Source organism: Macrotis lagotis, chromosome 3, assembly GCF_037893015.1.
Source record: "Macrotis lagotis isolate mMagLag1 chromosome 3, bilby.v1.9.chrom.fasta, whole genome shotgun sequence".
NCBI classification, from domain to species: Eukaryota; Metazoa; Chordata; class Mammalia; order Peramelemorphia; family Peramelidae; genus Macrotis; species Macrotis lagotis.
In genome coordinates, this window is record NC_133660.1 from 273530600 (window position 1) to 273544884 (window position 14285).

Here is a 14285-nt window from a genome sequence, read left to right on the forward strand (position 1 = left end):
ACTAACCAATCAAGGTACACACCATTAAATAAAGGTGTCACTAAACTGACTTATGACTCCTTTCAACCTATTACAAAGTCTTTTCAATTGTAAAAAAAAAGTGTTAAGAGTTTGGTTAGAAAGAAGACTATTGTCTCCTATTCTGGGCTAAGAAGCTTCCTTAGGGGGCGGTTAGGTGGTGCAGTGGTAAAGCACCAGCCCTGGAGTCAGGAGTACCTAGGTTCAAATCGGGTCTCAGATACTTAATAATTACCTAGCTGTGTGACCTTGAGCAAACCACTTAACCCCATTTGCCTTGCAAAAAAAAAAACCTGAAAAAAAAGGAAACAAAAAAGAAGCTTCCTTAGCATGGTCTTTACATCTCATTGTCTATAGGCAGTGAAAACTAAACTTGCATATGCAAAGGGAAAACAGGTTGCATGTAAGAATCGGCCTTCAGCTATTTATGGATAGAGACATGGAGATTGAAGGGGGCAGAGGTTAACATTCAGTCTTACAAGCCTCAATTAGAGGCCGACAAAAGAATTTTTGATTAGAATTATAGAATTAATGACACTATACTTTAACAGGTCCATCCACAAAGATCGTTTTCCCTCCGTACTCTCCTCCCACCCCCCCACCCCCATGCCATTGACCTGATGAACCCTATCAGGACAAGGTATCTGACCAGGGGCCTGGCTCAGTGCCAATGGGTGGCTGTGCCTGACCTCCCCTGTGAGAGTCCAGGGGGCAGAGGTGGGAGGCCTGGGGCCAGAATTCCCCATTCCCATCCGGGACTACCTAACTTGGCCCTCCCCAGGTCAGTCCTATGGACTATATGCCTCTGAGCAATTGGGGATCAGCGCCAGGGTCCCCAAGGGCAGAACTCTGGCTCCACACTCAGCGTTGCTCCTTCCTGAGGGCAACCCTGAAAGCGAAGGCTTGTTCCCCCCAGGGCTTGACGCATATGGTTTCTGCAGTCCCAGTTCTAGAATGGGGCAGAGGGAACCAGAAAAGGGATGTTGTCTGCTACTGAGCCTGGCAGGAGAGGGGAGATTCCTGGCCCTCCAGTCCCAACGCTGGGACTCCCCCTCCTCCGCCTCCGACGCTACTAGCCCCGCCTCTCTTTGGATTCTTCTGGTTCTAGGTGCAGAGAAGCCGATGGGAAGGGGACAGAAAAGGGAGAGGCACTGAGAAATCAAGTCGTTTATTGAATACAGAGCAGTGTGGGACGGCGGAGGCCACTCCCAGCATGAAGAGAAGCCACAAGTTGGGGGGAGGGGAGGGGAGGGGAGGGGAGGGGAGGGGAGGGGAGGGGAGGAAGACACCCAGCTCCTAAGGACTGGAGTTAGAAGTGGAGCAGAACTGCTGGACTTCAATTGCCTGAAACTATGTGGGGCAAGTCCGAGGTCCTGTGCCGGCTCATTATCTTCTGCCTAAGATGATGCCCGTGGCCGTGAGGATGATGAGCACGAGGACCAGGAGAAGAGAAAAGGTCAGGGCGCAGATGTTGAGACACTTGGCCGTGGACCCGTAGCTCCGGGCCGCGTGCAGATCCCCCACCACTTTCCGGTCCCTGGCCTGCGAAGGAGACAGAGAAGAGAGCCGGGGTGAGAGGGGAGGGGGATTCACGACCCGCACACACTCACACCCCCCCACCCCCAACGCCCATACCCACCTTGACCGAAAAGACCAGCGCCATAAAACCCAGGCAGCAAAAGTTCATGTACAGCGTGTTGAACACCGACCAGGTAAAGAAATCCTGGGGGGGGTCCTCGTAGGAGGGGACGCTGATGATGGTGGAGGCCCGACCCTGGCCGGGGGGCCGCAGCTCTGGCTCCTCGGAGAGTCGCTCGTAGTTGGGCGGAGGAAAAGCGGATTTGATCTGCCCCAGGGGGGCTATCTGGTGGGTGCTCATGGCGCCGGGAGGTTGGCACGCGGGGAGTCTGGAGCGCCGTCTATACTGAGTCCGAAGGCGCAGGAGCTATGGAAGCAGTCGGGAAGTGACAAGGAGGAGCCCCGGAGGGGCTGGGCCACATCTCCTCCCCTTACTCCTGATGACTCTGGGCCGAGTTCCTTTTTCCCAAGAAAGCAAAACAGAAACTTGGGAAGCGCGAACCGAGATGCTGGAGCTGTCTGCTGGGGTCTCCACTGGAGTCTGCTTCATCCCTGACTGGGGACGGGGAGAAGGGGTCAGGAAGTGATTTCCCCCCACCCTAAGCCCAGGCTGGCGAGGGAGCTTGGCCAAGAGGCCACTAGCCCAAAGCTGGTTTTTCCACCTCCCATCTGTTGCTCTCCTAGGCTGAGCTTCTTCTGTCCATTCAGCTACAAGCAGCATTTCCCCAGTAACACACAGGTCAATGCCCTGCAACTTGCTGTCACCCAGGGCTTTCACTTCCCTTTCCCCAAATACAAAGCTCCTTAATCTAGTCTTCCTTTATCATTCCATTTACCTCCCTGTTTTCTCTGTGACTTCTAGTCCCTCCCCATCATGGCTACACTCTCCCCCCTCTGTGCCCTTATCCTGTCCCAGATCACTTCAGCCCCACCAACTGTGGGTATCCCCCAAAGCTCTTACTGATCCCTCTTTTCCTTTGCCTCTATACTCACTTGGATTCAGATCCCATCTCTATGCAGATGAGTTCCACATCTAACTATCCAGAATGAAAACCTCTCCCCTTAAGTCCACTCCTATGCCACCAACTCTCTCTTTTTTTTTTTGGTTAGGTTTTTGCAAGGCAATGGGGTTAAGTGACTTGCCCAAGGCCACACAGCTAGATAATTATTAAGTGTCTGAGGCTGGATTTGAACTCAGGTCCTCCTGACTCCAGGGCTGGTGCTCTATCCACTGTGCCACCTAGCCGCCCTCACCAACTCTCTTTTGAACATGTGGAACTGGATGTCTTGTAGACATTTCAAGTTCAACATATCCAAAACAAAGCTCACCAAGCTTTCCTCCAAGTTCTCCCTTCTCCCATTATAATGCTGTTCCAGTCCCCCAAGTTCACAACCTTTGGACCATCTTCAAACTCTACCATTTCTACACATATCCATTCTGTTGCCCAGCCTTGTCTTTTCTGCCTCCCGAGCACCCTCTCTCTAAATCCCTTTCCTGCCAGTCCCATGGACCACTCTCCTGGTGCAGACTCTCATCACCTAGAGTTTGGGGGAGAAGGGTGATCTGCCTTCCTCCACTCGTCCCTCCATTCAGTGTCCAAAGTGATTTTCTTAAAGGTCAGGTCTGAGCCTCACTTCCTGATGTTCAGTGGTACCAGTGGCTCCCCATAGCCCCAAAGATGGATCAAATGTAGAATATTCTGCATGGCATAAAACCTCCAACCTGACCACCTCCTACCAGTCTAATCCTTCTACCTTGTATTTCCTCCACACACACCCCCCACAGGGGCTGACAGTGCAGTCCCTCTCTTAACTATGGAGCTTGGTAAAGTTCTTCAGCTCTGCCATTAGTTTCCTACCAGAAGCTTTCTTTCCAGACAGCCCCTTTCTGCCAGTAAAACTGTCTTGTGGCCACTTGTTGATTTCTGTGTTCTCCATTAGAAGATATCAGGTTCTTTCTTTGCCTTTATCTCCTCAGGCTTTAGATCAGGGTCTGGCACATAATGAGAATTTCCCAAAACTTTGACTTGTTTTACCAGAAGCTATGGGTCAGGAATTGATTGGATTGTACAGTGCCAAGGTGAGATGTTAGCAATTCCCCACTCCTTCAGGTTCCAATAGTTTTAAGTACTATCTTCTGGGCCAGGAGATTGCTGCCCTTTATTGTCTATGTCTTTTCTTTTGAGGAGAGTCTTTTGTGTATAAGAAGAAATAAATATCTATCTATCCCATGCTCTCTTCAGATTTTATTCTATTGTGAACTTTCCTACTTCCCCTTTTTTGGGGGAAAACATTAGAAGTGAACCATAGCTCTAGGGTTTAATGAGCAGAACTAAATTGATCTCAATATAGAGCAAAGTGCTCCTGAGTAAAAAGTGGTACAGGTGCCCCAGCTCCATGCCCCAGTCCCTTGACGCAGCGGCAGCCCTTTGATGTTAGACAAGGAGGAGAGGACTTTAGAATCAAATATCATCGAGAGTCTGGCTGTTGGGAAAAGGTCACTGCCACAGATTCCTGACTTGGGTGTCTAGAGCATGAAAGAAGGGAAAAGGAAGGCAGGGAGCCATCATCTGAGAAAAGTCAGGTTTTGGTAAGTGGGAAAGCAGGAGAAGCACAAGGGTCAGTCCATCGATAAGCATTACTCAAGCCCCTATTGGATAGCAGACAGTGAGCCATGCCCCGGGGACACAAGAAAGGCAAAGACAGTCCCTGATGTCAGAACCCTCCCCATGGGCTTAGGATGAAGGGCACCTAGGATGAAGGGTATGCTTCTCTTTGAGGGAAGAGCTACCACAGCTTAAGACCAGAAGAGGGACTGGCTGGGAGGATGAACTGAAAGAGGCAGGGCTGAAGGGAGGATCCTGCTCTCTTCTTTGGAGTTTGTGTGTGTGTGGGGGGGTGTTCCATGACAACTTCTTTGTCTTAAGTAGAGAACTGTGCTGTGACCTTGATCTCTCCTTAATCTAGCATCACAATCTGATTGCTAGGGGTAACTACAGAACAGAGTCCCACTTCACATAAGTGACCTGGGAAAGTCCCTTCACTTCTATTTCTGTTACCTTTCAGGGTGATTGTGAAGGTCAGCTGAGTTTTTCTGCTATTTAGTCATTTCATTCTAATCTGAAGAAATATTTGCAAAGAACTCCACAGTGATTGGGGTATAGTAGGTGTTATATCAATGTAAGAGGTTATGAGCATTTCACATTCCTTGGTAGTATGGGAAGCGACTGAACTTCTATGAAGGGAGACCTGAAGGATTCAGTCCAACAAGAATCAGACCCAGCAAGTCAGATGCTGTTTCCTTCCCAGTTATTCTTTGGAATTTGTCAATGACCTTTGTAGTATCCAACTGAAATTTTAGCCCCCCCCCCCCCACACACAACTTCCTGCTATATCTTATCAGGTAAAAAGTTAATAGAGATGAATTAGTTACAATTATTTTGGAGTGAGCATCACTATATCCCTCGGTGGCATAGAAGACAAGTGACTGATATTGAAGAAGCTTGAGCTGTTCCCATTAAAAGAATCACCCCAAGTCCTCAGGCTCAGCTCAAAAACTCTGAGGAACAGTCACCTTACTCCAGAGAGAGATAGGAAGATGCATTTATTTGATGTGGGCTCCCAATAACAAACAAGGGCACGTGAGACATCAGAAGCAAAACATTTGGAGGAAAAGATAAATAGCTAACCTTTCTCCTTGACTCCTCCCCTTCACTGGGAAGTCAGAATTTAGTGAGCAGACATCCTTTTCCCTAGGAAGTGGTCCTAGGAGCTATATGGGACAAGGCTTCTGAACCCCTGCACTTCCAACTGAGAGAGATTGGAAGCCTGACTAGAGAAGCAGATGCTTGGGACTTAATGGATATGTTGGTTCTTCTCAGCCTGCATGAACAACATAGACTTTTACATCTCCTTTTCCCAGGGTTCAAGGTCAAATGGTTAGTAAAAAACCATTTATTATGTGCCAAGCATGTGTCATCCTTTTTTGAGGTCATTGGATTAGGTCTTTTCTATTGGGGCAAGAGCTACCCATCATCTTGGGCTATCTGACTAACTGGTTGGTTGGTTGAATGTTTCGAAGAAGAACATGACATCACTCTGTTTGAAAGAAATGAAAATGGGTCTGTGACTGATCAGACAAATAAGAGCTTGGAGGTTGGGCACAAATAGTTCCTATAAACACCTTGGGTGGGTACTCTAAACTTATGTATGTCATGTTTCCTTTGAGTTACTTCAATTCTGCCTTCCTCATAGAGTGCAGCCCCCTCACTGATGAGGGCATGTCATGCTGGGTGGCCCTGTGCCAGGGTCTCTCATGCTGTAGAATCAACTCTAAAGTTCTTCAATGACACTTTCAGGGTGTCTCAATATTGCTTCTTCTGACCCCCTTGTGAGAGCTTGCCCTGGGTGAATTTTCCATAAAGTAGTTTGGTTTTTTTTTTTTAAGCAAGCATCCATCTGGCATTTTAACAATGTGTCCAGCCCATCATAGTTGCACTCTCTATAGTAATGTTGGAATTCTAGGCAGCTTGAGAAAGGACCTCAGTGTCTGGAATTTTCTCCTACCAGGTGATCTTCAGAATCTTCCTAATACATTTTAAATAGAAGTGATTCAGTTTCCTGACTTGATGCTGTTAGACTAGCAATGAGATCAGCAAAATGGCTCTGTAGACCTTCTGTTTAGTAGTCAGTCTAATAACTCTTCTCTCCCACACTTTCTTTAGGAACCTCCCAAATACTGAGTTAGTTCTGGCAATGCATGTGTCAACTTAATCATCAATGTGTACCTCCTTGGAAAGGACACTGCCAAGGTAAGTGAACTTGTCCACAGTCTTCAAAACTTCTCCATTTGCTGTAACCTGTGGATGGTGTGGTGCTGGTTGATGGAGCACTTGGGTTTTCTTGGTGTTCATTTTTAGACCCAAATAAGTACAAACAGTAAAGAATTGATCCATACTTTGTTGCATCTCAGCTTCAGTGGCTGCACTGAGTGCACAATCATCTGCAAACAGAAGATCATGCACCAACACTCCCTCCACTTTGGTCTTGGCTTGTAGCCTTTTCAAGAATTTGTCATCAGTGCAGTATCTGACCTTGGGGCCATGTTCACCCTCAGTGAAGGTGTTTGATAACATGGTTGAAAACATCATGCTAAAAAGTATGGGAGCAAGGATCCATCCTTGTTTTACTCCATTGGTGACTGGGAAATCTCTAGAGCATCATCCACTATCCAGAACTTGGGCATGCATGCCATCGTGAAATTGACCTACTGCTCCAAGCAACCAAATTTTGACATAATTTTCTGTAAGTCCTCATGACTGATGATATCAAAGACTTTGGTTAGATCTATAAATTCTGTGTAAAGACTTCTGTTCTATTCCTGGCATTTTTTCCTGGAGTTGTCAGGAAGCAAATACCTTATTGACTATTCCTTGACCCTTTCTGAAGCAACACTGACTCTCAGGGAGATAACCAACTTCCAGGTGAAGGATCAGCTGATTGTGAAGGACACTAGCAAGAATCTTAACAGCAATGACCAAAGAGAATTGTATAGGACAATCTATACCCTTTACTTTTATAGAGATTGGCCATGGAGGCATCCTTGAATTCTTGGGGGATAACCTCTTCATGCCATATAACCTGGAAAATTTCAATCAGTTTTTGGATGAGTAATGAAACCCCCTACCTTGTAGATCTCAATTGGAATAGAATCAGGACCAGGTATTTTGCCACTTAAAGGAGCCTAATGGCATTCAAAACCTCATCCTCCATTGGAAATTCAGCTAGGGACCAATTGACTTCAACTTGAGGAAAGCGATCAATGGCTTCTGCATTGATTGATGAGGGTCTGTTATGAGAGTATGCAGCCCATCTCTCTAGGATCATGTCCTTATCATTAATCAGTGTAGATCCATCAGCACTAAGTGGTTGAGATGCACCATATATCTTTGACCATAAATAGCCTTCAGGGCATCATAAAAGCATTCTGGTTTGCTACTGTCTGCATAAAATTGACTTTCATCTGCCTTCTTACTGAGCCAAGAGTCCTGCATCTCTCTCAGTTTTGTTTACACTTTAGATAGAATTAAAAATTGCCTTCTTAGAAATGGATGAACTATCCTGCTGGTAAACCCTGAGGAGGTTTTTTCATTTAGTAGTTTCTGTATTTCCCCATCATTTTCATCAGACCAGTATGATGTTTTCCAGTGTTCCAGCCCAGATGAACAAATGCAGTGCTGTTCACTAGATCTCTGAAAGCTGCCCTCTCTTTTTCTGCTCCACTATTGCCAACTGTGTGTTGGCTCAGTTTTCTCTCCATGTTAGCAACAAACTGTTCATGCTCAGAGAAATACTTTAATCTCTTGACATTAATATTCTAGTATTCATTTTGCCTTAGGACCACTGCTTTGGTAGAATGTGAATACCCACCTTAGAGAGGTTGAGTCTGTGATCAGTCCAGATTTCTGCACCACACATTGTCTTTGTCACTCTCATATCCTGTCTGTCTCTTCTCCTTACAATCATAGTTTAATAGATGCCAATGTTGCTAACAAGGGTACATCCAGGAAGTTTTATTGCATTTATGTAAAGAGAAGACAGTGTTTGTGATGAACAGGTCATGAGATACACAAGTCTTCAGTAGTGGGTGACCATTCCAACTCTATTCCTCCCAAGGACTCTCTGCCATGTCTGGCAATCTGAGCCTATTCTAGCATTAGTCTTCCAGAATTATATACTTCATAAAATTTTTCTTTTACTGCATCAGTGTTCATGATGGAGGGAGTATAGGCACATGGTGGCATGGCATTTTCCTGGAAGTGGCAATCTCATTGTTATGAGCCTGTTATTCATTCCTTTTGGTAATCATTCAAGAATGTTGACTAGATTAGTTTTAATTGCAAAACTTACCCTAGCTTCATGGTGTTCCCCTTTGTTTCATTCAGGGCTGCAATTTTGATATGATACCTGCTGAGTTCTCTTGCAACCAAGAGCTATTTATCTTTCAAGTTTATTGGATCTTATGTTGTCTATGAGTGTGTGCACATTACATGCTCTGATGGAGAGTGGAATCTTCTTCAAAGAAGTTGTAGATGTTTTTGTGTCTTGACTACATTGTGGGAATCCCCACCTGCCATGGTAATCAGGTGTTGGTTGGGTAAGCAGACACTTTGTAGGTCACTTTTCTAGCCCCTTCTTCACCTCAAGAGGAAAGCAGTGCTATCCTTAACAGGGCTGCTCAGTCACCCAGGGGAGGAGAGGGGACTGTAGAATCTCACAGCTGCTTTCATTGACCTGGGCCACCTGTGTGCAGGGTTGTGATTTCAACTCCCATTGTTTCCACACCTGCCGTTTTGTCACTTGCTTGTCACCACAGGACTTTGAGGAATCATTATGAGTGATGTCTTTTGTTGCATGGATAGATTGGATTTAAGTAAGGTAGAGCTACACAAAGGTCATCTGCCTCACTCTCTTCCAACAAGGCCAGTGATGGCTCTAGATGCAGTGGATGACCTTACTCACCAATAAGCTTGAAACACCCTCAGTTACCCTCAACCTTAACTTAAGGGAAGCTAGGTGGTACTATGGATAGAGTAGTGGTCTTGGATTCAGGAGAATGGGAATTTGAATCCAGCCTCAGATACTTGCCACTAACAAGCTGTGTGACCCTGGACAGGTAACTGAACCCTGATTGCCTCGCATCCAGGGCCATCTCCAGTCATCTTGATTCATATCTGACCACTGGACCCAGATGACTCTGGAGGAGAAAGTGAGGCTGGTGACTTAGCACAGCATCCCCCTCACTCAAATCTAATTCATGTGCTTGTTATGGTATCACCTCCCTGATGGCATTGTCTTCTTCAAAAAATGAAGGACAAAAACATTACCCTCAACCTGGTTTAGTTCACCTGCTGAAATGGTTTACTGGGGTGTGGCCATGCTACAACTTCTTGGAGCCACGGGTGAGTTAGGTGTCTCAAGAGGACATCAAAGGTGGAAAGCAACCCTGAAGAGGGCTCAGTAGCCCTCACACCAAGACACTAGTCTTCTTTGAACACACCCTACACCCCATCTAACTGGCTACTCATCACTTCAAGAGGAATCTCCTTGATCATATCCCAACAGCTGCTACTCTCCCTGACAACCCCCCATATCCAATCTTTGCCAAATTTTACCAACTTCTTCCCCTACCCCATCTCTCCTCTAGGTCCACTGTGGCTCAGCTCTCATTAATTACTTTCCCCCATTCCCCTGCCTACTGAGTTTCGCAATAACTGCTCCCTGGACCTCAGATCTCTCCCTCTCCAGTCCACCTTTCACTAGGTTACCAAAGGGAGTTTTCCTGAAGCACAGATCCAAGGATATCAGTCTCTTGCTTAAGATCTTCTATAGCAGATGAAGGCCACCGATACATATTATGGGACTGGAGAAAGGGAACTGTTACAGGAAACTGGACGGTGAAGAGCCTGTCCTTGGAGCATATGCAGACGTTCCCTGTCTTATTTCAACTGAAGGGCAAACTTGGAGAAGTTGGGTTCCAGCCAGGATGATACATAGTACAATGGGATATTGAGAAGCCTTCTCATAGGTTTCCAAGCCAGAGGAAATGACTCAGGAGAGGCCTAGCCAGGATTGAGTGTGCCCCAGGAAAAGAGAAGCAGACAACTGATCCTCTCTTCCTCCCTGATGGTTTTTCTAGGAAGAGGCCTGACCTGAGCTCTGCCTGAGGGAAGGGGACTGGCTGCTTTTCTCCTAACCAAGGTTATCTTTTCCTGCCCTCAGGTGAATGAGTATCCTGAGATGGGAGTGCCCAGGTGACCAGTGAGTCCATCAGAGATCACATGGACAATTAGAACACTGGTGACTGAGGGGCCCACCAGAACGGTGGTAGCCATGGCATCTTGTTCTTGGGGTACAGAGCTTTCCAATGACAAATGAACGACAACAAGGGAAAAGATGTTCAGTGAGGATGTCTTGCCCTGAGGAGAGCCAGCCAAGTTAACCAAGGGAACAATTCATTCATCATCAGCACTCGTGCCCCAAAGTAAACTTGATCACTCAGATTAAGTTTGAGAACAATTTCTCCTGAGATTTTTCAAGTACAAGGGAAAACTGTACCCCCAGTTTGGGAACTGTTTTAGTAACTTCTTCCCTTGCTATGCTGCCTTAGAAAAGTTGTTTTTCTAAAACCTAATTGATGTCAACTGGTAAATTGATATGAGGGAGAGGGGAATAAGACAGATGTCTAATGCTGTGACAGTATCAGAAGTCACAGACCCTTAGGGTTACCCCTAAAACCATGAAGGAAAATGTAGTCTCCCATCCCAAAACATAATTTGTGTGAGTGGACTAGAAAGGGTGCTACAGAACTGATAAAACTAAAGCAATCATTAAAGTGACAAAAGTAAAAATAATCTTTTTTAAAACTAAATACAGGTGGCTAGGTGGTGTAGCCCTGGAGTCAGGAGTACCTGGGTTCAAATCTGGTCTCAGACACTTGATAATTACCTGGCTGTGTAGCCTTGGGCAAGCCACTTAACCCCATTTACCTTGCAAAAGAAAACCTAAATACAAACAAATATTCAGGAAATATCTACAGATCAGTTTTCTAGGTGGAGAATGGGAGAAAACATAGGTCAATAGCAGCAGCTCATATTCTCATAGAGTCTCTATTGATGAGAGCCATAATGTGGACCCTTTAAGTCAGGGGAGAAAAACCTTTTTTCTGCCAAGGGCCAAAACTTTAAAATTAGCCTCCTATTTGTGGTCAAACATTTATTTAATTCACCCCTAAAAAATTCCTAGATTTCTTGAATTTCAAGTTGCCTTGGAAGCACCAGTCCTAATCTCAGGCATTTATACATTCCCATTAAAAGCCAAAATGTGAACCCCTTTAAACAGTAAAAGTCATGGATTTCCTAGCAGAAGTTTCTAAAGTGAAAACCATCATCATCATCATCATCATCATATTATTATATAAGTCCCTATTACTAGAAGTTATGAATAATTTTAATTTAGATTAATATAAGCCTAAAGAAAGCATACTGACCAGAGTCCAACCAGGGCATGCACAGTTCATAGCCTTTGGTGTCCAGGCCTCCACTGAAGATAGAATGGGGGGGGGGGGGCAGAGCCAAGATGGCAACATGAAGGGATCGAGTCTTAGGAGCTCTCTGATAAAAACTCATAAACTAAGGACTCTAACTAAACTTTCGAGAGACAGAACCCACAAAGGGACCCAGTGAGGCAGTTCTCTTACTCAAGGTAACCTGGAAAAAAGCAGAAAGGCCCTGCTCCCCAGGGTCGGAGGGGCAGCCGGAAGAGGGGTGGCCCGCCAGAGCCAAAGAACTTCAGCCTCCAGGAGGCAGCCCCAGGGCGCTGGGAGCCGTGGCTCACAGCAGTGGGGGAGTCTCCTGAGCTGCACCCCGGGGAGCACCGGGCACAAAGTGGGGGAAGAGCGGGGGACCTCTGCCAGAGGGAGCACATGGAGCCCAGCCCCCAGAGCACACAGCAAGCAGCTTGGTCTTTCAGCAGCCTAGACCAGGAAACAGAAGCAGGCAGAGCTGGTAAGCAGGAGCCCCCAGGGCATGAGCCCATTGACCTGAGGGAAGGGAGTGAAGAGAGAGAGACTGCCAAGCTCTGTCCTCTGCCCCTGGAATAGGACTCTGGGGCTCTGACTACATTCAGATCCTGATCCCAATCTAGGCCTCCCCATAGAACAACAGGGCCCCCCCACCTCGGGCGTGGCAGAGGGGGGCGCTTATGGTCTTTCACAGAGCAGGAGGGAGGACAGAACCTCACAAAGTGAGACCCTTGTGGGAGTGTCCCAAAAGCTCAGGAAGCACCCCAAAAAACAGGCTTAGGCTGGGAAAATGAACAAGCAAAGAAACAAGAGGAAGACCATTGAGAGATATTTTGCAAATGAGCCCAAGAAGGATCAAAATACTCAGTCTGAAGATGAGGAAGCACAAGCTCCTGCATCTAAAGACTCCAAGAAAAACAGAAATTGGGCTCAGGCTATGATAGAGCTCAAAAAAGACTTTGAAAATCAAATGAGGGAGTTGGAAGAAAAACTGGGAAAAGAAAGGAGAGAGATGCAGGAAAAACATGAAAATGAAGTCAACAACTTAGTCAAGGAAATCCAAAAAAATGCTGAAGAAAATAGCATGCTAAAAAACAGCTTAGGTCAAATGGATAGAATAGTTCAAAAAGTTATTGAGGAGAAGAATGCTTTAAAAAGCAAAATTGGCAGATGGAAAAAGAAATAAGAAAACTCTCTGAGGAGAACAAATCCTTCAGACAAAGAATAGAATTCAGGGAGATTGATGAATTTACCAGAAATCAGGAATCAATATTTCAAAACCAAAAAATGAAAAATTAGAAGAAAATGTGAAATATCTCATTGAAAAAACAACTGATATGGAAAACAGACTTAGGAAAGATAATTTGAAAATTATTGGAATACCTGAAAGTCATGATCAAGAAAAGAGCCTTGGCATCATTTTCAAAGAATTACTACAGGAAAATTGCCCTGATATTCTAGAAGCAGAGGGCAAAATAGAAATGGAGAGAATCTACCGATCCCCCAGAGAAAGAGATCCCAAAAAACCAACCCCCAGGAATATTATAGCCAAGTTCCAGAACTCCCAAGTCAAAGAGAAAATATTACAAGCAGCCAGAAGGACACAGTTCAAATATCGTGGAGCTACAGTCAGGATCACACAGGACTTAGCAGCAACTACACTGGAAGCTCATAGGGCTTGGAATACAATATACCGGAAGGCAAAAGAGCTTAGAATGCAGCCAAGAATGAACTACCCAGCAAGGCTGAATGTCCTCTTCCAGGGAAAAAGGACTTTCAATGAACCAGGGGAATTTCAAAGGTTCCTTTTGGAATGGCCAGAGCTGAACAGAAGGTTTGATCTTCAGATACAGGACTCAGGTGAAGCATGGAGATTGGAGGAGAGGGGGGAAATATGAGGGACTTAATGAGGATGAACTGCATGTATAGAAAAATGATACTGATAATATTCATATGAACCATCTCAGTTAATAGAGCAGGTAGAGGGAGCTTTTATAGTTGAAGCACAGGAGAAAGCTGAATTCGAAGATAAAATATGATGTAAAAATGGAGTCAATAGAAAAAAAGGGAAATGGAATGGGAGAAAGAAAAAGGAGAGGGGCAATTGTCCAAGATATTTCACATAATAAGATTTTTTTTATTACAATGAGCTATTGCAATGATATGGAAGGGGGGAGGCAAGGGGGAACGAGGGAACCTTTGCTCTCATCAGAGATGGCTAGGAGAGGAAACAGCAAATATACTCAATGGGGTATAGGCATCTGGAGTAAGAAGGAGGGGGGAGCAGGGGGAAGGGGTGGGGATGTGAATAAAGGAGGAGAGGATGGACCATGGGGGGACAGTGGTCAGATATAACACATTTTCTTTTTTACTTCTTGCAAGGGGCTGGGATTGGATGGCCTGCACAGAACCATAGGGCCAGGTGGATTCTGGGCCTAAGGGGTGGTATGGGGGCTCGGGGCTTCTTGGCCCCAGGACCAGGGATCTGTCTGCTGCGCCACTCAGCGACCCTACAGCAGAGTCAGAGTGAAAGGAAAGAGAAAATATAGTAAATAGTAGTGGAGAAATAATAAAGGAGGGAGTTGCGATCAGCAATGGCAACGTTGGA

At 45.7% G+C, this 14285-nt stretch overlaps 1 protein-coding gene and 1 long non-coding RNA gene across 2 annotated transcripts; one reads left to right on the plus strand and one right to left on the minus strand.

The window, feature by feature from the left end:
- Nucleotides 1-682: 682 nt before the first annotated feature.
- Nucleotides 683-2276, minus strand: LOC141518553 (dispanin subfamily A member 2b-like). The gene is made up of 2 exons (XM_074230682.1): nt 1658-2276; nt 683-1560 (listed from the first exon to the last, which is right to left on the minus strand). Exons 1-2 carry the CDS (start codon nt 1895-1897, stop codon nt 1405-1407), a joined length of 396 nt encoding a protein of 131 aa, XP_074086783.1. The 5' UTR covers nt 1898-2276; the 3' UTR covers nt 683-1404.
- On the plus strand, nt 1280-13938 carry LOC141518554 (uncharacterized). The gene is made up of 3 exons (XR_012477225.1): nt 1280-1730; nt 6321-6407; nt 6569-13938. It is a non-coding gene; the product is annotated as an uncharacterized LOC141518554 (long non-coding RNA).
- The last annotated feature ends 347 nt before the right edge of the window (nt 13939-14285 follow it).